This window comes from Heloderma suspectum, chromosome 2, assembly GCF_057233095.1.
Source record: "Heloderma suspectum isolate Gila_16-S chromosome 2, 16-S_ref, whole genome shotgun sequence".
Classification (NCBI taxonomy): Eukaryota; Metazoa; Chordata; class Lepidosauria; order Squamata; family Helodermatidae; genus Heloderma; species Heloderma suspectum.
The window spans coordinates 374,597,045-374,621,863 of record NC_139459.1 but is presented as its reverse complement, the minus strand read 5'-3'; the positions used below and the strand labels follow the sequence as shown (position 1 = coordinate 374,621,863).

At 49.8% G+C, this 24,819-nt stretch overlaps 2 protein-coding genes across 2 annotated transcripts in view; both read right to left on the bottom strand.

The window, feature by feature from the left end:
- LOC146356191 (uncharacterized) overlaps positions 1 to 24,819 on the bottom strand; it is a 53,483-nt gene that overhangs the window by 14,589 nt on the left and 14,075 nt on the right. The window contains 9 exon segments of the mRNA XM_084830034.1: positions 3,523 to 4,438; positions 7,031 to 7,123; positions 8,741 to 8,858; positions 9,333 to 9,430; positions 10,346 to 10,533; positions 18,306 to 18,474; positions 18,692 to 18,849; positions 21,477 to 21,530; positions 21,880 to 23,975. Of these exon segments, the coding sequence (XP_084686160.1) occupies positions 3,523 to 4,438; positions 7,031 to 7,123; positions 8,741 to 8,858; positions 9,333 to 9,430; positions 10,346 to 10,533; positions 18,306 to 18,474; positions 18,692 to 18,849; positions 21,477 to 21,530; positions 21,880 to 23,975 (3,890 nt within the window).
- Positions 11,673 to 13,725, bottom strand: LOC146356192 (zinc finger and SCAN domain-containing protein 31-like). The gene has a single exon (XM_084831853.1). It carries the CDS (start codon positions 12,183 to 12,185, stop codon positions 11,760 to 11,762), a length of 426 nt encoding a protein of 141 aa, XP_084687979.1. The 5' UTR covers positions 12,186 to 13,725; the 3' UTR covers positions 11,673 to 11,759.

Sequence of the window (24,819 nt, the reverse complement as noted above, 5' to 3'; positions counted from 1 at the left end):
CCTTAAAGACAAAAATAGAAGTTAAATTCATTAGCTGCTTGGAGGTTTTCTTTATGGTTCTTTATATTTAGAGCACAATCCTATACATGTCTCCTCAGAAGTAATTCCCATTGGGTTCAATGGGGCTTGCTCCCAGGTAAGTATATATGGAGCCTAAAGCTACAACCCCTATATATGCTTACCTGGGGCTAAAATTAAAAACACCAGCATATTGTAGCTGAAAGTTCTTACTGGGAATAACTAAATCTTAGGACAGACACTCTGACCTTTTAGAATGGGGGGGAAACTGCACAAAAGCTGCAAGATTGGCCAACGATTGATCGTTGGGGGATAGAGGGTGGAGCCAGGGGTATGGCCATCTTGAAAACCCCCGCAGGCTGGATTGAGCATCTTATGTTGGCCAGAGCTGGCCCAGAAACCTTAGGTTCAGCACTCCTGGTTTACAGGTTACCAGGGGAAGCTGGTGGTTCTGATTTTGGTGGGGCAGAGATTCCATTCTGGGTTTTAGTTACAACCAGCCGAAAGTCTACAGGAGCTATCCAAGGTTCTGGACTCATTTTGGGGATAGGTTTCAGCACCGTGGATAGCTCCTTTAGACTTCTGGCTGGTTGTAACTAAAACCCAGAATGGACGCCCCCCCAAAATCGGAGCCACCAGCCTCCCCTGCAGGATACATCTACGTTTGACATTCAAACACAAGCTCATCCACTGCAACTGTTCAGTAAATTGGCAGGAGATGCAAAACTGCTCCTTCACATGATACATATCTATGAAAAGATGTTGCAAAAGCCAATAGCTTAGACCCAGTGTGGAATACTGCCGTTCAGAATTCCAGCAACTCCATTCCACCCCCCCCCCAAACAGTCCGTCCATATCCCCATGCCAACTGAGCGTGCTCAGGAATCATTGGGAAGTTTGGGGGGTCCCTCCCCTTAGGATTTCCCTCCCCTGTAAAGGCACAATCCAGTGGGAGTGCCCTCAATGATCATAAGCCCCCAGACCCAGAGACTTATGATCATCCAATGCAGGGTGGGAGGGTGGCAGAGCGATCTTTGCCTCCTGCCTTGTAAATCTTGCTAGACAGGCTTTTTCTTCCTTTATTATTTATGTAAAATATTTCTTGGCTGCCTTTCAGGGCAGAAGCCCTCCCAAGGTGGCTCACAGCAATAAAATACATAAAACCAGTTAAAATATTAAAAGTGATAAATACATAAAAACTACACAACAACAAAAGCCAACAATAAAACCAACAACGATGTTAACAGCAGGAACAGCGACAATAGTCGTATCAAGAGAAGGCCACAGTAAAATAATATGTTTTCAAGGCCTTCTTAAAAGTCTGCAATGATGGAGCATGGAGGACCTCCAATGGCAGTTTGTTCCAAAGGTGTGGGGCCACTGCAGAGAAGGCCCTCAAGCTAGGGCGCATCGGAGGCAAGAGGAAAGGATGCTGGAGAGGCCTCAGCATAGCTCGCATCCTGGCCTCCTCCCCCTGAGCCCCCCCTTCTCCGAGGTCAAGTTCCCAACCTCAAAGAGGCAGCCGGTGGGGTTCTTTCCACACCCGCCATGAGGGGGAGGGAGGATTGGAGCTCTAATTCCCACCTCTGGGCGCTGTCTCCAACCTCAGATCAGGAATCCGAAATACCCTATGGCCCCTCAGGCACTGTCTAGGATTGCTCCCCAAAGAACTTTTGTGACCTCTGCAAACCTTGGGGTCCCTTCGAGCCTGCCAATACCTCCCTCCTGGTATTAGCATACATGCAGGGTGCAGAATGGGGGAGAATGGCCCCCCATCTGGCCGTTCACTGCACTGAAGAGCTGAAGAGAAGCATGCTGTTGGGTCAGATGTGTGTTTAAAGGCAGTAAGACCCACGTATCCAGCTGTGATGATACTGCGGAGATGTTACCATTTCAACAGTCAGTACCTGAATTTGCTTGCTTTCCTTAATCCTCAGCATTCATTTCTGGGTTCAGACAACACGATAACCCACGCTCAAGGCTTGAGTATGGGTTGAGTGTGTGTTGCCGTTGAAACATGGGTTATTGTGCTGTCTGAACCCAGCTGCACTAATAAACCATAGTTTGTTAACCACAAACAACCCACAGTTCACGACGCAACAATAAACCATGGGTTCTCTTTATGGGTTGTTCATGGTTAACAAACCCTAGTTTGTTAGCATAGCTGGATTCAACAACCCACGCTTCAATGACAACCCACACTAATCCCACACTCAACCTGTGAGTTGGGTTATTGTGTTGTCTGCACCCAGTCACAGATTGTGAGTCTGCGGTCAGGGACAGTTTTGTTCTTTAATCTGTGCACAGTCCTTAGTACATTTTAGGTGCTTTAGATGTATTAATAACAATAATTCCCAAATTTATTTCTTGAATGAACAAAGACAGAACCCACATGCTGAAGCAGAAGAAAGAACAGTGTGGGAAGATGCAGCATAGAAACAGTGAAGGAGAAACAGGTTTGGGTCCAAGCGGTTATGACTTTCCTTCAAGGACCGGAAGCCATTTTAAAGAGCACCTGCATGCTCTTCTCCCAACCTTGACCTGTACCTTTCTATACAAACAGAGATCACAAACATGGATTCCATGGTCTTATAGGCCCCTTCCAACCCAGCTATACTATGATTCTATGCTGGAAGCCCCCTCTGTATTCCCATCCAAATGGAGACACTTACGGCACAATCCTATGCATGTTTAGACAGAAAAAATCAAAATGGCTGGCTGGCGAATGCTGGGAGTTGTAGGACTTTTTTCTGTCTAAACATGCATAGATAGGATTGTGCCCTTACGGTGTTAGGATAGTGGGGAGCATAAAACAAGAATGGCTATGCTTGTACAATCTGAAACAGTACAGAATAATAAAAGCCATGTTTATAGGCAGAAAACAAGTTAAACCAGAACATTTATCATGTTTTCTTCTGTTGTAATGGCAGCTGTACATACATATCTATTCCCCAGGGCCGGCCCTACCATTAGTCAGAGTGAGGTGGTCGCCTCAGGCGGCAGGTGCTGGGAGGTGGCAGCCAGGTGTTGGAGAGAGCTGAGTGCCAAGCGGTCTGCCCTGCGTCCCCTAAGCTAACCTGCTCTTTCAGGTGCAGCGGAGGATGCTGTCCCATTGTCAGTGCTGAAGAAACAGTCCAGTTGGGTTTTGTATATGGAACAGGAGAGAGCATCATCTTGTTCTTTGCCACAGGCAGTAAAATGTTTTGGGCTGACCCCGTCTATCGCCGTGGAACTCCCTTACTTATTAGGAGGAAAGGATTATTCTGTAGTTGCCTATAGTGAATAATCCTTTCCTCCTAATAAATAAGGGAGTTCCACAGCTCCACATTCACTCTTTCTCTCAACGCATCATACATTCTTTGCACTGAATGAATTTTTGCCACATCCTGAGCTTTTATTGTTTTTCTCACATGCGTTCTTTGTTGGTTCTTAAGGTTTGATAGGTCAGAAGAGATCCAGTCTAATTATTTATATGCTTTTGCCCTGGAGTGACGAAACTGCTATTATTTCATATCTCTTTGCACACTCTCAACATTTCCATGATTCTGCCCTGTATGTGTTCTTTGATGTGAAGTAAGGATTCTCTTCTGACTTAAACTCTTTCCACACATTGCACATGGATAAGGTTTCTCCCCTGTGTGGGTTCTTTGATGAAAAGTGAGGTTTGCACGCCGACTGAAGCGCTTTCCACACTCCAGGCATCCATATGGTTTCTCTCCTGTGTGAATTCTTTGATGGCAAGAAAGATATGTTCTCATCCTGAAATTCTTGCCACAGTCCAAACACTTGTACGGTTTTTCCACTCTGTGGACTCCATGACGGGAAATAAAATTGCGCCTCCAGCTAAAGCTCTTTCCACACTCCAAGCACTAAAATGGTTTCTCACTTGTGTGAACTCTTTGATGAGAAGTGAGACCTGTGTTTCTACTTTCTACTGTGTTTCTCTTTCCACACTCCAGGCATTTATATGGCTTCTCCAGTGTATGTATCCTTTGATGTGAGGTAAAATTTGTGCTTTGCCTGAAACTCTTTCCGCATGCCAAACATTTATATGGTTTCTCCCCTGTGTGGATTCTTCGATGGGAAGTAAGAGTTGACCTACGACTGAAGCTCTTTCCACACTTCTCGCACTGATATGGTTTCTCCCCCGTGTGAATTCTTTGATGGTATGTGAGGTGTGAGCGGTGACTGAAGCTCTTTCCACACTCCAAGCACTGATATGGTTTCTCCCCTGTGTGGATTCGACAATGTCTATTAAAGGTCGACTGACAACTAAATGTTTTCCAACACACAGGACATGTGTTTCTTTCTTGGAAGTCAGCACTCCAAGAAACAATGAATTCCTTCCTCCACTTCTGCATTGCTTCCGTTTCCCTTCTTTGCAGCTTCCCCTCATTTTCGCTCTCACAAACACTGCTTCCTGGAATAAACAGAGAAAATGTGTAAGAGCCCCAGAGCGAAATGGAGCCTCAAATCAGAGAACAGACCCAATCAACTGCTGTTGCAAGTGAGAGAACAGAATAGACTGGGTAGTCAAACCCTTCCACGAATTAAAGGGCTTCTGTCGGTGTTGGACTGACTATGAAGATTCCGTTTCAGCTCCCAGATCAGCCATGAAGTAACTCTCAGCGACATCTACCAAGCCACAACTTACGTTATCGTCATTCAAAGCCCTAAACAACTTGGGATCAAGATACTTAGCAGACCACCTTCCCTTATACAGATCAAGGCAACCTTTAAGATCAGCAGAGGAGGCCTTGCTGGTCTTTCAAAAACGAACAGAATGCTGCCGTGAAATACCCAGATGGCGGGCCTTCTCGGTAGCGGCACTCACCCTCTGCAAAACCCTCCCTCGTGTATTCTGGGAGGCAGAAAATGTCTTTCAAATGCCTCCTGAAAATACACTTGTTCACCCAGACTTTCCCTGAGCTGTAAGTAAATTAATTATGCTGCTCCATTTTACTGCTCCTTGGTTTTTTGCTGTAGTTGGAAGTGTTTTCAATGCTGTGTTTTAACACTGTACTTTAGTACTGTGAACCACTGAGGGATTTTATTATATTCAGTGGTATATAAATGCTACAAATAAAATAAAAGAATACCTCACAGGGTTGTCAAGTGGATAAACGGAATGATTTTGTGTATGCTGATCTGAATTTCTTGTGATAAAACGGGTGGGCAACTTGTAGTCCTCCAGACATTGTTGGACTGCAGTTCCCATCAGCCCTAGCAGCACAGCCAATGGTAAGGTAGGATGGGAGGTGCAGTCCAGCAGTCTTTAACTCAGTGGTAGAGCACCTACTTTGCACACAGGAGATCACAGGTTCAGACTCCTTATTCTGGAGAGGCGCTGCCAAAGACCGCACTCGATGAACCAATGGCATCAATACATCCAGTTATTTTCACACGGTTGGATCCAGACTAAAGTTAGTTGCACTTCGTTTCTGCTGAAACTCATCCTCCCTCAGCTCTCACCACCAGCAGCCATTCCAGCAGGTTGTACTGAGAGAAATAAGAGGACAGGCAGAACTATTCCACCAGCCCTGGTAAAAGACTTAATTTTTTTCCCTCTTCCCTCCTCATTCCTTTTTCCGTGTGTATCGTGTCTTTTTAAATTGTAAGCTTGTGGGAACTGTCTTGTCTTACCGATTATATACCGTATATGCCACTCCGGGAGGCTTTTTGACGGAGGAGTGGGATAAAAATATTTATGTATTTATATGGGTCAAGTTAAGTCATAACTTATGTCCCACTGATTTCAGCAGGAACTGAGTGGGACTAACGCAATCTAGATAGGTGGTGGACAACTCGTAGCCCTCCAGATGTTTTGGGCTACAAATCCCAACACCCCTCACTGTTGGCCATGCCGGCTAGGGCTGATAGGGGTTGTAGGCAACAACATCTGGAGGGCCACAAATTGCTTGCCGTGTTCTAGATCCAGCCCATAGAAATTTGGGTTGAAAAGAAGAAGGAACAGCTGAGACAGCAGCAGGCAGAGAGAATGACAGGGCCTGCTCCACTTGGACTCCCGCCCTGGGAGATCAGAGGGGAAGCAAGGCCATTCCACCAGCTCTACTGAAAATTTACTTAATTTTGTCCTTTTCCCTCCCTATCCCCTTTTCCTTGTGTGTTGTGACTTTTGAGATTGTACGCCTGCAGGCAGGGACTGTCTTGTTTTACTGACTGAGCATAAGCCGCTCCGGGAACAGTTTTGTCAGGAGCACCCTAGCGGCCTCTTTCAGTACACTCTAACAGCCAACTCAAGACACAGACGAAAGGATTCTTTTCAAAGCTTTAATCCTTTTACAACTTAATGACTCTTTCAGATGGTAATCACCAGCGACTAAGCAATGAACAGCGGAGTAGCCTATGCTCCGGGTAGGCAGTTGATTCCCGTTTGAAGGAGAATCACTTGAAAACCCTGAACTAATGGGCTAGGGAGAGATCCTCCCTCTTTCCCTTGGGTCCACGGGAGGTGGCCATTGCTTGCGCGCCAAACAGGCGCTACGCCTCCTTTCCGTGCCCTCCATTGCTCGTCGCTCCCTGTGTCTGCGTCGAGCGTCTAGCAAACCCCCCTCCTGCACTTTCTCACTGTCAGGGTCACTATCTATCCCAGGAATGCCGGCAGGAGGAATCTCTGCCAGCTGCTGTGCCTGTGAGGGATGAGCTGGCTCCTCTCCCATGGATTGCTGATCCTCCTCAGAATCAGAACTGCTCTGCGGTTCTATCGGCTCAGTTTCCACCCTGACAAGTTGTTGGCTGATGTTATTATAAAGTATTTTTTATCCCACAACAACATTTCCCCAACAATTTTGAGTGAAATGACATATTGTTTTGTTTCCCATTTACTCCCCCTTTCACGGGCTATTCCCCTGATAAACCGCTGAAATGTTCAATGGTGACCTTTAGCCGCAAGTCCGTATTAGGGCAATACCTTGATTAGGGCCAACTCAAGTGAACTCACAGCCTAACATGGCAGAGAAAGGAGGCGACCACAGCACCCCTAAGCAGCTACCTGCCAGATTTTCTCCTTCAGAGCTCTCGACAAATGGATCTTCCCCTTCTTCCAGGCAGGAGACAAGGCCCGGTTGATGAACCCACAGTACTTCTTTGGAAGAAACAAATGGACCAGTTAATCCAGGCATTTCCCACTGTAACTAGGATTCCAAATCAATGAGCCTAACCCTAAAACCCTTTCTCCCGCACCCACCCCCGCCCTATATAGTTTCCTTGGGGTCCCTGTCTGGCCCTTTGGGGTTCCCTAGAGGGCCACACTCCCTTTCCCCTCACCACCAATTTTCCCCCCATTTTAAATGGCTGAAATGCCTCTCTGAGGCTTCGTTACTGGCAGGAAGAGCTTTATGCTACAGTAGGCTGGTATTTTTAGTACTGTTGGTCTCACTCACTTTCATTTATTCATTTATTACATTTCTATACAGCCCCATAGCCAAAGCTCTCTGGGCAGTTCACAAAAACTAAAAACCATTAAAATACATTATATAAAATATAAAAACCATTCACATAATGACATAAAACAATAACACACACAACAACATGTATATCTAAAACATTTTAAAACAATCAGCCAGAGACAATCAAGAGACTCATTATACTCTGCCCAATGCCTGAGAGAAGAGGGCAGTTTTAACCTGGGGCCAAAAAGATGACAATGTTGGCACCAGGCGGGCCTTGTCAGGGAGATTATTCCATAAATGGGGAGCCATCACTTAACAGGCCCTCTCCCTTGTTGCTGCCTCTGAGCCTCCCTCGGCCCACTTTGCCTTTGCCACTGGAATGCGGCCCCCGAGAACTTCTCTGAAATGGAACTTGGCCTTGGGCTGAAAGAGGTTCACCACCCCTGGGATTTATGGAACATCTCTTTCCAGTTCTTCCTCAGCCACATCTCCCCCTGGTTCCCTGGGGCTCCTGAGATTTGCCCCTCTGGATTCTCTACCTCCGAGGACCTCTTACTACTCAGCTATTCAATCCCCCTGCACTGCCCATGCAGCTCCTCCAGCTAGAGCCAGCACCAGTGACTGGCATTGTCAGGCAACTGCTGAGGCCTGAACCTCTGTGGAGGGCCAGACCACACAGCCTCCCAGCCCTGCTGGCCTTCCTCCCTTCTGCCACTGCCTGTTCACCTGCCCTCTCCAAGTAGTTCCAAGACTGAGGAGCATTCTGTCAGCAATTGTACAGACTGGGCATACAGGGCAAACAAATGGGCAACTGTGACAATGGTGTGGACTCAGTGGTTCCACTGGTGGGAGGGAGGAACCACTAAAGGCATCTTGCCAAGGGCCCCCTAAAACCTGGAGCCAGTCGGCCTCACGTTCCTTAGCTTCAGCAAAGGACCTTTTACTCTAAATGAGGCATAGGCAACCCGGTGCCCTCCAGATGTTTTGCACTACAACTCCCATCAGCCTCAGCCAGATTGGTCAATTGTCAGGGTTTGTGGGCATTTTAGTCCAAAACATCTAGAGGACACCGGGTTGCTTACCCCTGATTTATAAACAATGATGCTGCCGTCCACGACTGAGAATTTCCCTCAGAAGATGGAAGGTGCATGGGCCAACATTCCGTGACATCACATAGGCTCCTCCAACAGGAGCCAGACTCAAGGCTTGATCGCCACAACTGACAACCGTCAGAACATCCCTCGGGGCATGTTTGCAATACTGATTCCTGCCTTCAGCATCCACAACCCAAGGCAAAGAAGGAGCCTTACCCAGAGAGGCCAGATTCTCCTCCATTACATTCCTGTGCAGGGTTCTTTGGCCAAGATCCAGCAGAGCCCACTCCTCCTCTGTGAAATACACAGCCACTTCCTCAAAGTTCACCAGACCCTGAAAGAAAGAAAGAAAGAAAGAAAGAAAGAAAGAAAGAAAGAGAATCACTCCTCACATATAACAAAATGGATCTTCCTCTTCTAAGAATGATTCATTGATTGATTTAAAGTATTTTTTTCCTGCTCCTCAGCCAAAAAGGTTCCCATCCAATCAATTAAACAAGATGGTCCCTGGCCTCAGGCTTACTATCTAAAATGACACGACACGGAAGGAGAAAGGAATGGGGAGGGAAGAGGGGGGAAATTGTTAATGTGGGATGGCTGAGGGTTCCCTCATGGGACGCAAACTGTCAGAAGTGGCATTTGCCACGTCCGTAGCATGCAGCTTTGACAGAAGGAAAGCGAGGGAAGTGACACATTCTTTCAGAATCAGAAAAAAAATGTGATGGGCACCCGGGGGCCCTTGGCAAGATGCGTTTAGTGGTTCCTCCCTCCCACCAGTGGAACCATTTGCCTGAGACTTGTCACTGACCTGATTTGACTGCACAGGAGCCACTTCCACTCTTCCATGCTGGCTGGGATGACGGGAGGTGAAATCCAACACTCCTGGGCAGCGCCAGGTCAGGGGTGCTGGAGTTACAGCAACATGTGAGTTATGTGTATCTTGTCTGGTTTGAAAGGTTTTAATTCTGTATTTTTTATTATTATTATTATTATCATCATCATCATTATTATTGATGATGATGATGATGATAATTTATTTCCCCTTTTTATTGTTCACCACTCAGATACTTTACGGGATATAGAGCAGTATATAAATCTTGCAAATAAATAAAACAGATAAAATATAATGCATGTTTCTACGTCTTGCAGACTAACAGGAGGTTTCCGGGGGTTTACAGTCCGAACGTTCCCTCTCATCTGCTAGTCTGTTGTGATAGTTTATATATCACAGTTAAGAGCGCAATCCTACGCATGTTTAGACAGAAAAAAGTCCTAGAACTCCCAGCATCCGCCAGCCACACATGCCGGCTGGGGCATGGTGGGAGTTGCAGGTCTTTTTTCTGTCTAAGCATGCGTAGGATTGCGCTCTTAGGTATTTAAAGGTGATTGCCAACACTTTGAAAGGATCCCATGGATTTGAGACAGTGCCAGTGAACCACTTTCAGCACAAGGGCTGAATTCAGATTCGGAGACGCTCTTGGGGGGCGCATGCCAGTGGTGGGTGGGACCAAAGGCAAAGGGGGTGGGGCCAAATGAAAGGGGTGGGGCTAAATGAAAGGGGTGGGGCCAAAACATCAAAACATTCCAGCCTATTTTCACTTAAAGCCCTTATTGACAGTAAGTGAGCCTTAGGAGAGGCATTTCAACCTTTTACAACGGGGAAAAAACTGCACAAAAGCCAGGAAATCATGAAATGATTAATGGTTGGGGGGAAGCGGGCATGGCTGTGTGGGGAATTTGGCTGCGGGCCTGAGATTCCACACCCCACATTTAAGACAGACTCAAAAGAGGAAGTGGGAAACAGGCCCCACTAATTCTTACCCAGTGTGGCAGTACTTCCATGCTGCCCTGGCAAGATCACCTGGAATGACAGCTTCTGCCTGGTGCCTGGTGCAGCCCCCTCAGCCTCAGGGAAATCTGCCGACGCTTCCGCTAACAGCCCCTGCCCCTGAAATAGAAGTGGGGGTCTCAGGCAGAGAGGGTAAGTATCACGTTCCCTTGGCCCCCACCTTCCTCATGCACACACACCAGAAGAGAGGCTTCAGTCTCAGGTCTTTAATTCACTATCAACAGATTCATTACAGATGCAAATCCCCAAAGACTCTCATGCTACAAAGGAATAACAGCAGGGAATCCAAATGGGAGCAACGATGTTGCCAGCAGTTTGAACAGGGACTTGCTGGCTAGAATAACTTAGGGAGGGAAACCCCTCCCACCCAGTGATGCTCCCCTACGTCGACCCTCACGCATCGCCAACCGGGTCGACCGTCTGAGCTCCTCCTCTAACTTTTACCGCTTTGCTCTGCGCTGCAGTCTAGCATCCCTCAAGTCACACCCCGCGCTCTCCTCCTCCTGGATTCTCACCGGGGGCGGGAGGGGCTTCAGGCCCAGCCATCTGGGTGCTAGCCTCCCGAGAAGCACGCCTATCCATATCTGAACTCACTGGGGAAGTTGCCTCCCCCGGGTCTGGCTGTTCCCCTTCTGAATCTGAACGGCTAACTATCTCCATATGCTCGGAATCACTCCTGACAGTAGGAGAGGAGGAATGGCAGAGAGATGAGAAGACCAGCAGGGAAGGAATCTTCTCCTTGGATTATTTCAAGGAAAAAAATGGGTCACTGGAATGGGGCGTGCAGGCCCTCTGGAGCTACCAGGACGACTATTTTTTTTTAAATCTCAGATTATTCGTTTATCTTTGGCTCCGAAAACAGCGCACAGCGCTTTCAAATACAATAAAAACAACGTTTCTATCAAAGCCCAATGAAGATACAAAAGGGTAAAGCAGAGCCAGTGTGGTGCAGTGGCTAGACTATTGGACTGGGAGTCGGGAGATCCGGGTTCTAGTCCCCACTTGGCCATGAAAGTTCACTGGGTGACTCTGGGCCAGTCACAGCCTCTCACCCCAACCTACGTCACAGGGTTGTTGTTGTGAGGATAAAATGGAGAATAGGGGGATTATGTATGCTGCTTTGGGTTCCTTAAGGAGGAAAAAAGGCGGGAGATAAATTATAAATAAATAAATCCAACAAACGCAGTCATATAAGGCAGCCTTCCCCCAACTAGGTGTCCTCCAAATGTGTCAGACTACAACTCCCATCAGCCCCAGCCAGGATGGCCATAGTGAGCATGAATGCTAGGAGTTGAGTCCAAAAACTTTTGGAGGGCACCAGGTTGGGGAAGGTGGATATGAGACGGCAACATTACGAACATGAACGGCTCTCACCTGCTGCTCTGCCTACTTCTTGTCCTCTGCCTGGCTCAGGAGGAAACCTTCTGCCAGGGCCACCGCCTGGGAGCTAGTCTCTGCTCCACATTCCCTCACCCAGCTCTCCATCTCCGGGGGCAGGACGGCCAGGAACTGCTCCAGAATCACCAGGTCGAGGATCTGAGCCTTTGTGTGACGCTCTGGCTTCAGCCACAGACAGCAAAGACTGTGAAGTCGGCTGCAAACCTCTTGGGGCCCCTCGGCTTCCAGGTAGCAAAACTCCCTGAAGCGCCAGCACTGAACGTCTGAGCTGAGTGTGTCCTCACCCAAGACTTTCTGCATGGTTCCTTCCCAGAATTCCCTGTCACTCCCAGCCTCATGGGCATGCAGGCTTCTTTCAGGGCCAGCCGGGTCTCGAGCTTCCATCTGTGATCCGGGCCTCCAAGGCGGTTTCATCCAAGCGGGCCCAAGAGATCGCCTCCCTCTTTGGCCACTTTCTTTCTTAAGGCACAGACTGGCGGGAGTGCAAAGAACCTGCAAAGCTGATACATCATTCTGTGAGTAAATGGTTACCCCAGCCTTTGCCAACCAGTGCCCACCAGATGAGCTGAAGTGCAACTCCCAGCATCCCCAGCAAGACTGGGTAGCCTCTTTCAGCCAGACTCCAGGGGTGGGCAGGGCCCAAGGCAAATGGGGTGTGGCCAAAGCACCCAAACATACCAGCCTAGTTTAGCTTAAAGCTCTTACCGCCAGTAACTAAGCCTTAGGAGAAGCAGCAACTTTTTAGAAGGGGGGGGGGGCTGCACAAAAACCGGGAAACCACCAAATGATCTGCTGCATTTCAGTGGTGGGTGGTGCTGAAGGCAGAAATGGCCAAAATTCCAAAAAAAGGGAAACCTTAAGGGCACAATCCTAAGCATGATTTGATAGAAAAAAGGCCTAAAGCTTCCCTATGGGGTGAAATGTCTGTGCTGTCTCTGTGTGTGAGTGGGGTGGGGTTCTTCCTTGGGGTCCTTAGCCAGTGTTGCAGCTAGGGCTGGGCCTCGGCCAAAGTCGAGATACCCCGGGGGCCTCCCAGATGACGGCCCGGAGAGCGGCAGGTGACAAGGGCATGTCAGGGCGGCAGAAGCCATCCCCCATTTTATTCCTGTGGCCATGATGATGCTATGATTTAGGTTCCCTTCCTGTGGAACTCCCTGCCACTGGAGGTCAGGGAGGCGCTGGCATAGGCTTGTTTTCATCACCTCCTGAGAACAGCTCTTTTCCAAGAGGTCTTCCTTGGTTATCCAGCCTCGGTTTTACTGGCACTCCATTTTTTAAACAATGATTTCAATATCATGCTTAATTCTTTTTATCTTTTGTTCATTTTATCTCTTGTTGTTCGCAGCTCCGGAATCTGTTTAGCTGTTGAGCAGTATACAAATGTTGTAAATAAATAATAATAAATAATAAGAGAGCTTCAAATACAAAACTGCAGGTGCTCAGTGGTTGTTGTTTTAAATAAATCAAAGCTGGCAAACATTTTAGCAGACACAGAATGTAGAAACAGTTGTAAAGCATGGAATGGCAGCTCGGACAGGCTTGGATGGGTGATGGGGGCAGAAATGTTAGTTGCGTGCTTCACACCTGAAATAATACACATAGCTGTCTACGGGGCAGGAGGGAGACCATGAAGGGTGCAATCCTACTCATGTTGAGACAGAAAAAAGGCCTACAACTCCCAGCATCCCCCAGCCAGCCACAGGGGGAAAAAACGCCTACAACTCCCAGCATCCCCCAGCCAGCCACAGGGGGGGAAAGACCTACACCTCCCAGCACCCCCCAGCCAGCCACAGGGGGGGAAAGACCTACACCTCCCAGCATCCCCCAGCCAGCCACAGCGGTGAAAAGGCTTATAACCCCCAGCATACCCCAGCCAGCCACAGGGGGAAAAAACGCCTACAACTCCCAGCATCCCCCAGCCAGCCACAGGGGGGGAAAGACCTACACCTCCCAGCACCCCCCAGCCAGCCACAGGGGGAAAAAGGCCTACAACTCCCAGCACCCCCTAGCCAGCCACCGGGGGGGGGGGGAGGCCCACAACTCCCAGCACCCCCTAGCCAGCCACAGGGGGGGGAAGGCCTACAACTCCCAGCACCCCCTAGCTAGCCACAGGAGGGGGGGAGGCCCACAACTCCCAGCACCCCCCAGCCAGCCACAGGGGGGGGGAAAGGCCTACAACTCCCAGCACCCCCTAGCTAGCCATGGGGGGGGGGTAAGGCCCACAACTCCCAGCACCCCCTAGCTAGCCACGGGGGGGAGGGGGTAAGGCCCACAACTCCCAGCACCCCCTAGCCAGCCACGGGGAGGGGGGAAGGCCTACAACTCCCAGCACCCCCTAGCCAGCCACAGGGGGGGGAAAGGCCTACAACTCCCAGCACCCCCCAGCCAGCCACAGGGGGGGGGAAAGGCCTACAACTCCCAGCACCCCCTAGCTAGCCACGGGGGGGGGGAAGGCCCACAACTCCCAGGACCCCCCAGCCAGCCACAGGGGGGGGAAAGGCCTACAACTCCCAGCAACCCCTAGCTAGCCACGGGGGGGGGGAAGGCCCACAACTCCCAGCACCCCCCAGCCAGCCAATGGGGGGAAAAAGCCCTACACCTCCCAGCATCCCCCAGCCAGCCACAGGGGTGAAAAGGCTTACAACCCCCAGCATCCCCCAGCCAGCCATAGGGGGGGAAAGGCCTACAACTCCCAGCACACCCTAGCCAGCCACGGGGGGGGGGAAAGGCCTACAACTCCCAGCACCCCCTAGCCAGCATAGCTGGGAGTTGTGGGACTTTGTTCTGGCTAAACATGCATAGGATTGCATCCTCAGTCCAGGCTCTAAAACAACCAAGCTGCACACTGTGCTTAGCTCCCATCAGCCTGCCTTTTCCCCGTCTGCTTCTCTCCCTTCCCCGGGGTCTTTCCACCCACTCCCCAGCCTTGCATTGTCTTTTCTCTCCCATCCCGCACCGGCAACCCAAAGCCCTTTGAACTCACCCAGATTGGGGGGGGGGGGCCCGCAGGCGCGCGGAATCCACACGTGTACGGTAAAACCAAAGCCCACTTTCCCACCGGACGGGGCGGAGAAGGAAGGGATCTCGTGCAGTCTTAGAGGTACAGTCCCGTTGCCTGCAGAGAGGACTTCCGGGTTGCCTTTGACGCCACCTTCCCTCCCCGCTTTCGCCGGCGGGGTAAATGGGACAGCTGCCCATGAGATACAATGAAGAGTCCAAAGATTTTAAGAGTAGCTGGGGTCGTCCGTTCCTCCCCCGGAATAAAAGAAAAATGTAGAAGAGTTCATGCTCTTTTTAACTAGGGACTCCTGTCGTGTGAACACACTGTGACACTTGGAGGTTTTTTAGCCACTTAAAGCAGGGGTCATTCCCAGTGGAGGCTGGTGGTTCCAATTTCAGTGGGGGCAGTGAAGTCATTCTGGGGTTCAGTCAGAACCAGCCAGAACTCTAAAGGAGCTATCCAAGGTGCCAAACCCTATCCCCAAAATAGCTTCAGCACTTTGGAGAGCTCCTTGAAATTTCTGGCTGGTTCCGACTGAAACCCAGAATGGATTCTCAGCCCCACCCGAATCAGAGCCACCAGCCTCCACGACTTCTGTCGACAAGACAGATAATCATACATGCAACACTGACGGCACCGCGGCTGGTTTTCTACCTTCATAACTGGCTTTTAAACTTGTTATTGAATTTGTTTGCATGAAAAGCTATGTTATTTACTACTGGCGGCAACAGGAGGGAAGGATTGATTACCGCGGCCTCGTCTTGTTGCTGAACTCTCATGGGTGCTTAACTTGCATGTGTGCTCAACTTATTACCTTGATGCTTTGTCACAGGGCTGAGATGCTTCTTCAGATGGGGCTTCTCCTTGCACCTGTAGAACTGGGTTCCCTTGCAAGCCTGTCCTACCTTTAAGGCGCAACCCTATGGGGCTAGGCGACCGCCTATCCAATGCAGGGCAGGAGAAGCACCGAGGGTATCACTCCCTTCGTGCTCCTCCTGCCCTGCATTTACAGCTAGACAGCCAATTTCGGCTATCTAGCTGCGGGAAGGCGGAGCAGGGAAAGAGGCTGCCAGATGACACATAGGATGTGTCATACTAGCATTTCCACTTTCCCTGCCCTGGAACACACCCTGGAATGCCGTTCTGGCCGCTCCACGCTCCTCTTCCGAATGCGGAGCTGTTCCACACTGCCTGCGAGGCACCGCAGAAGTGGGGAAACGTCGGTTCTTCAGGAACCGACCTCAGAGCACGGGCTCCGAGGTCGGTTCCTGGAAAGCCACATATCCTATGGCCGTCTAGCCGCTGACTAGCGGCCATAGGATTGCTCCCTCCGAGTCTTGGCTAGCGTCCCCCCACTGCTACTGCAGCCAATTAAATGATAAAGCCTCGTAAAAAAAAAAAAAAAAAAGCAACAGCCAAAGGATGAGTAGTCCAACTACTGGGCTGCACAAGACTCTAGTAAGTAGAACATTCTTTACTAAAATCATTGAAAGATGGAAAAGAGGAAACATTATTTTGAAAAGTTTATGATTTTCAAAGGTTCTTACAAATCAGTACATCACAAAATGACCCAGTTAACTTATGTACAAATAAAACAAATCCAGAACTTTTCATATGAGTTCAAAGTCACCTAATTAACAAACGCCTTCCTGTCTGGAGGGCTATTAGGAGGGCTAACGTTGTCCCTATCTTCAAAAAGGGTAAAAAAGGAGGAACCTGGGAACTACAGACCAGTCAGTCTGACATCAATCCCTGGGAAAATTCTGGAGCAGATTAGAAAGCAATCCATCTGTAAGCACCTTGAAAACAATGCAGGGATTACTCGAAGCCAACATGGATTTGTCAAGAACAAGTCCTGCCAGATGAATCTGATCTCATTTTTTGATCAAGTCACCTCCCTTGTGGACCGTGGGAATGCTGTAGACATCATATACCTCGACTTCAGCAAAGCTTTCGAAAAAGTGCCCCGTGATATCCTGATGAGCAAACTAGCTCAAAGTGGGCTAGATGAAACAACAATCTGGTGGATCCACAGTTGTAGGCCTTTTCCCCCCCTATGGCTGGCTGGGGGATGCTGGGGGTTGTAAGCCATTTACTGTGTAAATGCACAGTTACAAGGTGGGGGATACGTGGCTCACCAACACTACAAGCGAGAAGGATCTTGGAATTGCTGTAGATCACAAGCTGAATATGAGCCAACAATGTGATGTGGCTGCAAAAAAGGCCAATGCTCTTTTATGGGCTGCATTAATAGAAGCATAGCTTCCAAATCCCAGGAAGTACTAGTTCCCCTCTACTCAGCACTGGTTAGGCCTCATCTGGAGTACTGTGTCCAGTTCTGGGCACCACACTTTAAGAAGGATGGAGACAAGCTGGAGAGGGTTCAGAGGAGGGCAATGAAGATGATCAGGGGACTGGAAACAAAGCCCTATGAAGAGAGACTGAAAAAACTGGGCATGTTTAGCCTTGAGAAGACAAGACTGAGGGGAGAGATGATAGCGCTCTTCAAGTACTTGAAAGGTTGTCACAGAGAAGAAGGCCAGGATCTCTCCTCGATCATCCCAGAGTGCAGGACACGGAATAATGGGCTCAAGCGACAGGAAGCCAGATTCCGGCTGAACATCAGGAAAAATTTCCTGTTAGAGCAATGTGACAATGGAACCAATGACCTAGGGAGGTGGTGGGCTCTCCCACACTGGAGGCATCCAAGACGAGGCTGGACAGCCACCTGTCAGGGATGCTCTGACTGGGATTCCAGCATTGAGCAGGGGGTTGGACTCGATGGCCTTGTAGGCCCCTTCCAACCCTACTATTCTATGATTCTATGATCTGGATGCAGAGTTGCTACAGAGATGGCTGTATTACCCAGACACTCATACTTCTATCTTAAGTAGTTTTGATGAATTCTTTAAAAGGTAATGTTGATTTTTTTAAAAGGTAATGTGAAGTGCTCAGTTCATACTGTGTGCATCTTTTTAAAATGTTCACCCAAATTCAGCATCATCCAAAACAGGGAATCAGATATTTATATATGTGTGTGCGTACACACACACACGCATGCACGCACGCACGTATCAATTTGGGTTTACCAACAGCTGCTAAACTTTGCTCTTGATGATAATTTGACATCACAATTTTGAAAAGAAAATTTCTCCAACGCTCTATATGCCCAGTATAAAGAGAACATAATAAAGAGCACATCTCTTGAGGAATCTCTGACCACATTATTATTATTTTTAAATTGCACTGTTTGAGTGGATAAATTTGGATAGCAGAGAACTGGGTGGCTTACACAAGTTCCATGCGAGAGGTTCTGCTCCCTCCGATGCAGAACACATGAACAGGTCTTAGCAAGCAAAGCTGATGTGTCACAGATCACACATTTCATCCATTACAATTAAAACAAGTCAGGGATGAGCAGTGGCAAACGTTGGCTTGCATCCAACACCACTTGCCCACCAGTGGAAGGAAAACTGCTGTGGAAATGGAATTGCCCTTCCTCCCTGCAGCTTCCCATGTGTGCCCCCCCCAACTGCTCCAGGGGGTTAGAGGACAGCATGAGGGCGCAGGGGGGCAGAGAGCAAGGGGATGCCCCTTTGCGTGAGCGGAACTCTGCATCTGCTCTCATGATATCGGATGTATCCATTGTCCCACTTTCCATTCCCACTGAATGATGGGAGATTTCCAAGGAATTTTTGGTCCCTATAAAGCAGGGATGGGTGAATTCCGCCCAGGGGGCTAAATTTAACCCGTTGGGCCTCTTCATCTGTTCCACAAAGGCTTCCGGAGAGGTTCCCTCCCCGAAGCCCCAGCCTCTCATAGGGGTGCATGTACCCTGCGACTTCCAGTCTGGGGGGGGGGGTCCATGGCAGGGAAATCCGGGCCGCTTAGGGCCCTGCGTATTTCCCTAGAGCCTTACCATCGGATTCTGTGGGGTAGCTCTCTTCCTGGCCATGCCAGGACCCTTCTTCCCTGCACCGGCTGTTAAGGAAACCCCCGACAGCCGGTGCAGGGAGGAAGGGCCTCAGTGGCACCCCAGAGCTCTCGCCCCAGCGCTGTTTAGAACGGAGAGCCATCCTGCAGGAAATCTGATGGACCCGGAGGTGAGTGGGGTCAGTCCACTGTGGACTTTGCAGGTTGGATTCTTGAAAATCTGGCCTGATTCGAATCTGCAGCAGATTTCTCCGCCACCCCTACCCTCTCGGAGAAGGTGAGGAGGCAGCTGTCAGCTTTGCTTGCCTTCTCACCTTTCCCGAAGAGATAAATTGGATCTGCAACCCCTGGCGTACTTGACCGGAGCCAATTTGGCACTCAAGCCGAAAAGGGTTCTACACGACCGCCGCCCCTCCATTGTGGAACAACCTGCCGGGTGAAATGTGCCTGCTGACCTCGTTGAAGGTTTTTAAGCAGGCACTGAAGACACTGCTGTTCCGGTAGGGATGGGGGAGAATTTCTCCCCGAAACTTCGGGGGGCCGAGTGCCAACGCATTCGGTCCTCCGAAGGTTTTGCGGGGAGAAATTCTCGCCCCCCCCCCCCCCGGGATGGGACTTACCTTTCACGAATGTCCCTCCCGGCGGCGGGTCCCGGCGGCAGTTCGGCAGGTCTTCGTCAGGGGCAGGGGCGGCAGCCGGTAATGCCGCCGCCGCCATTACAAGAAAAGTAAAAAAAAAAACAAAAACGCCCCTGTGATAGGCTACATAACGATTAACATAGCCTATCATGGCTAGATCTACAAAGTCAGCCGTGATAGGCTACGTTAATCGTCATGTAGCCTATCACGGGTGACTTAAAAAAAAAAAAAGCGCATACGGAAATGGTGGCCCCCATAGGGAGCCGCCATTTGCGTTCCTTATTTGGTCCCTGTAGTCTACGTAAAGATTTACGTAGACTATGGCGAAAATAAGGGCAACGCTATTTCCGTTGCCCTTATTTTCGCTGTAGTCTACGTAAATCTTTACGTAGACTACAGGGACCAAATAAAGAACGCGAATGGCGGCTCCCTATGGGGGCTGCCATTTGCGTACGCTTTGTTTTTCCCCAAAGTCACCCGTGATAGGCTACGTGACGATTAACGTAGCCTATCACGGCTGACTTTGCAGATCTAGCCGTGATAGGCTACGTTAATCGTTACATAGCCTATCACAGGGGCGTTTGTTTGTTTGTTTTCTTTTGAAGTTCGCGGCCGGGGAGACGGGGCGCTTCTCCCCGGCCTGAATTTCGGCCGGGCGAGGCGGGAAGCCTCTCCCCCCCCCGGCCTGAACTTCGAGGGGATCAGCGAAGCGCCTCCCCCCCACCGCGAAGCAAGCTGCGAGACCAGGTAAGTGACTTTCGTACATCCCTATGTTCCAGCAGGCCTTCCCTTTCTAGAACTCTTGTTCGCTGACTTTTGTATACTGTTCTAAGCAGTGTTGTTTTAAGCTGTGTTTTATTGTTGGATTTTTGAAACAAATTGTTTTTAGTTCAAAGTTGTTTTTACTTATATGTTGTTGTATATATTGTCCATAAGCTTATGTAAATGCTTTTTAAACGTTCCATATTGTATTTTAATGTTTTCACTTTTGTAAACCGCCCAGAGAGCTTCGGCTATGGGGCGGTATAGAAATATAATAAATAATAATAATAAATAACAATACACCCCCACTCTAAAAAATAAACAAATCTCCTTCCTTTGTGCTTGTTTGGAGCAGACTGCACCTTTTGCCACAACCAAAACTTTCCCTTATGTCATCTCCAATATGGTTTCCCTGATGTGTGTATCACGTCTGGCTCTGTCAATGAAAGCTTTCGCGGGCCTCTGAGAATGTATGCAGTTTCTATTCGGTTTTGGATATCCGATGCCTGTTTGAAGACAAAGTGAGCAGACAAAGCTATATTTATACAGCCAAAGGGGCTATTGCTCCAAGGGCTGCCGAAGATGTATTCATACAGCAAAGCAAACCACAGTCCCAAGGCGTTGTATGCCATCGTACTTAGACTGATCCGCCGGAATACAGTAATTTGACACACCTTTTGTCATATTTGTTGCATCGCATCAGGCGTTCATGGGGCCATCCTGTGTCGAGGCTCACCTTAAAGTCTCACGGGTTTATTGGGGGTGTGCGGATCTGTATGACCCAAGCAGTGCGGCCGCTGTAGTGGAGGCAGGTGGCTCTGATTTCGGTGGGGCTGTGAATCCATCCTGGGTTTCAGTCAGAACCAGCCAGAATTCTAAAGGAGCTCTCAGATGCTGAAGTCTATCCCCCCAAATAGGTTCAGCACCTTGGATAGCTCCGTTAGAGTTCGAGCTGGTTCTGACTCAAACCCAGAATGGATTCACAGCCCCACCGAAATCAGGGCCACCAGCTTCCCCTGGATGGCCGGTGCCCAGGGGGAAGGCAGAGTGGAAAGCGTGGTGGGTGGAGCCACAGCCAAGGGCAGGCTGAGCCAACTAATCCAGGTCTGGTCCCCATCCTCCTTCTCCCATGCAATGACACAAAGAAGACTTAGAGAGCAATCCAACGGTCCCTGGGCAAGCGCCCAAGGGATTGTTTGGAGGCCTCCTTCCGAGGTTGGAGACAGCGCTCCGACGTCAGAGGAGGAGTTGGAGATCTCCCCCTGCCTCCTCACAGCCGCCACGGAAGGAAGCTGGAAATTGCCTCAGAGAGGGGGAAAAGCAGGCGTTCTAGTGGGTGGGGAGGGGAGGAGACCAGAGAGGCTGGGATACGAGTCATCCTGAGCCTCCTCCAATCTTCTTCTGTTCCCCTCCGAAGCACCCTTGCTAGCAAAAAACTCGGGAGACCAGAGGGTGGGGAGGTAAAGATCGCATGGGAAGCACTGCAGTACCATTCCTTAACATCTGGCTGAATGTCATTCTCTGGGGGTGGGGAGGTGTGGCCTCTGCCACTCCTTCTGGCTGCCCCATCCTCGAGGTAGGTCCCCATTTCATAGGATAAGAAAGGGCAGGCTTAGAGACAGAGTGACCCCATTGGAATCAGCCCCATCCACCTCCCACACACAAGTACAGAAAGTCGGATGCCTCCAGTACCACCTTGATGGACAGCCCTGTCCATCGGGATGTCGACCGATGGCTTCTCCTCCTGTCCTTATTCCTTTTTCTTCTTACCTACCGCATGTAAGTGAAGTTAGCCCGATACTCTTCCCGGCTTGCAAATAGTTCCATCGTCTTACGATTGAAGTCCGGGATCTCTTTAATCCATTGTCGTTCTATCGACAGCATTGCTAACGCATCAGACCTGTTTTCCGATATGGCGTTTCTCAGGAAGGCCTTTACTCTGCTCAGAGCGGAGAGCATTCCTTCCACTCTGACGGCAACCATCGGAGTGGTCGCCGAAATTCTCAGCAGCTTTGCCGTTTCGACGAAACACGCCTCCAGATCCTTGTCCAGAAGCGTGCGCAGCAGCGCAGCTGCGTCCTTAATATTGTGGAGTTCGTATCTCTTGTACAAGACCGAAAGCTCAGTCTTCAGTTTCTCTTTCTGCAGCATGGGGTAGGCCTTGACTACGTCCTTCACAGCTTCTTCTGGGAACTTCTGCTTATGTGCTTCAAACAAACTCCTCTCCACCAGTGTCGTGGTTACGAGATGTCTCGTAAACGCAAATCGCTCGGTGGCGTGCAAAACCATGATGTCACAAACCTGGGTTGCAAGTCGATCGAGGGTCTCCTTTGTTTTGCCTCGGGGCAGCTGAGATTGCTCAGGTAACTCAGAGAACAAGCCACTGACAGAATCTCTGACTGTTTTCATGTTTCCAACAAAATCAGAGAGAGCACACTGAACAGCTTTAGAATCAATGGCTCTTCTCTGGAGTTCACTGCTGAGAATGTTCAGGTGAGGCATTATTCGGTGAAACAAGGACAAGAAGTAGAGGAACTCACCATCTTCTTCCAGCAGTTGAATAAACCCCCTGGCCTCGCGGACAGCGCTGTGATCAAAATCCCAGGTCCGTATTTCCTTAAAGCATTCAAGGACTTCCTGCCGGCTCTCAAACAGTGTCCGGATACTGAGTCGCCTTTTCACAACTGCCTCCAGAGCTTTAGTCCTTTTCGCTGAGTGGGCAAAGAATGCCGGGAACGCAGAGAGATCTGCGAAGAATGCCTTCACGTCCTTGATTTGACACGCCGCTTGCTGCATTACCAAGTTCAATTTGTGGGCATAGCAGTGAATGTAGTTGGCATTTGGGTACGCCTCCCGGATCCTCTTCTGGACTCCTCCGCCCGCCCCACGCATCATGCTCGCACCGTCGTAACTCTGAGCGATGAGTTTCTCCTTGTCAGTCTGCTCTGGGAAAACGTCATCCAGGTGCTGACGCAAAACCGCGGCAATCGTCTCGGCACAGGAATCCATCAGTGGTATGAACCCATAGAAGCGTTCCACGGCTGAGCCTCCCTCATCGACGTAGCGGAAAATCAGTGCAATTTGATAGCGAGTCGACATGTCTGTGGTATCGTCCACCTCGATGGCCACAAACTGAGTCCTTTTAAGCTCCTGCTTAATGTGATCCCTGGCCACTGTCAGCATGCAGCCAAGCAAATCGTTCTGAAGGACCATCGAAAGACCGCCAAACACTCGGGCGTTCTGCAGGTGGAGCGCCATGGCAGAATCCATCGAAGCAACCAGATTCACCAGGCCGTTCAGCATGCCTGGATTTCCCGAGCCCTCGGTCTCGCTGTGACCGCGAAGAAGCAAGTTAAAGGCCCCACAGAACCGGATGCAATCGATGATTTTGGAAAGGACGTACCTGTTGTTTTCCACTTCCTGGTTGTGCTTTTGGACGAGCGCACGGTTGCCCGTCTCTGCTGGCTCAGCGACGCGGACCCTGCCCAACATGGCGAGCTTCAGGCAATTCTCCATGTGTATGGCACATTCCTCGTGTTTCCTCGTCTTGTCGGTGAGATGCTTCAGGTCCGCCACGCCCACTCTGGTCCATGCGCTCTGGCCCCCGAACAGCAAGCAAGGGAAGCAGAACAGGAGGTTTTTGGAGGCGCTGCCACAGAGCCACTTCTTCCGGTCATACCAGCTGCGGCCAAACCTGCGCGTGATTTCCCTTCCCCTCTCTCGGGCCAGTTGTTCGATGTGTAGATTGGGACGGTCAGGCCCAAGTTCTTTAATACGGCGCTGGTTGTCCAAACTCAGTTTTGAAAAAGGGGTCTGCAGCAGGGCTTCGACGCTGTTCATCTTCACATGGTTGCAGGATTCTACGCCCACCTGGAGAAACACATTCGAAAAGGAAGAGGAAACCACCTATTTTGTCATATTGGGCTTCTCACTGTCTGAAAATACTTTATTTAGAGAGCAATCCTAGTGGGATGCCCGTCAGCCTTTGAACATGGAGGCTAATGGCCATTCAGTGCAGAGTGGGAGGAGTGGTAGAGCTGATCTTTGCCTCTGTGCTCCTCCCGCTCTGCATTTTTGCTAGACAGGCTTTTTCACTCACCTAGCCAGGGCTCTGCGGAGCAGGACGGACAGAGGCTGGGGAGGATGGAGCATCTCAGTAAGCTGGCTTCCCCAGACCCTGGCCCTCCCCGCCCAAGGTGTTTTCCCCGTCTAGGTAGGGCTCTGCGGAGGGGGAGGGAAGAAGGCCAGGGATAGCTTGTATCCCTGTTTCCCCAGTCACCTCCCCTCCCCACCCACAGAACTCCCCCTTTCCCTCCTCTCCGAGGTTGCTTTTGCAACGTTGGAGAGGCAGCCGGCGCGGTTCTCTCCATGCTGGCGGGGAGGGGGAGAAGGAGCTCAGAGGCCTGGGTCCAAAGTCAGAGCACTGTCTCCGACCTTGGATCTAGGAATCCGAACTATCCTATATCCCCCACCACCGTCCCAGACACTGTCTAGGGGTCACAAGATTGCTCCCTTATTTATTTATTACATTTTTATACTGCCCAATAGCTGAAGCTCTCTGGGTGGTTCACAATAATTAAAACCATAAAATACAAGACAATAAAATACAAAATAAAAATTTAAATGTTTGAAATGGGACTATAGAAATAAAAATAAGAACCAAATAGAACCTAGCCGCAATGCAAAGATTTGAAATACAATACCAGATTTAAAA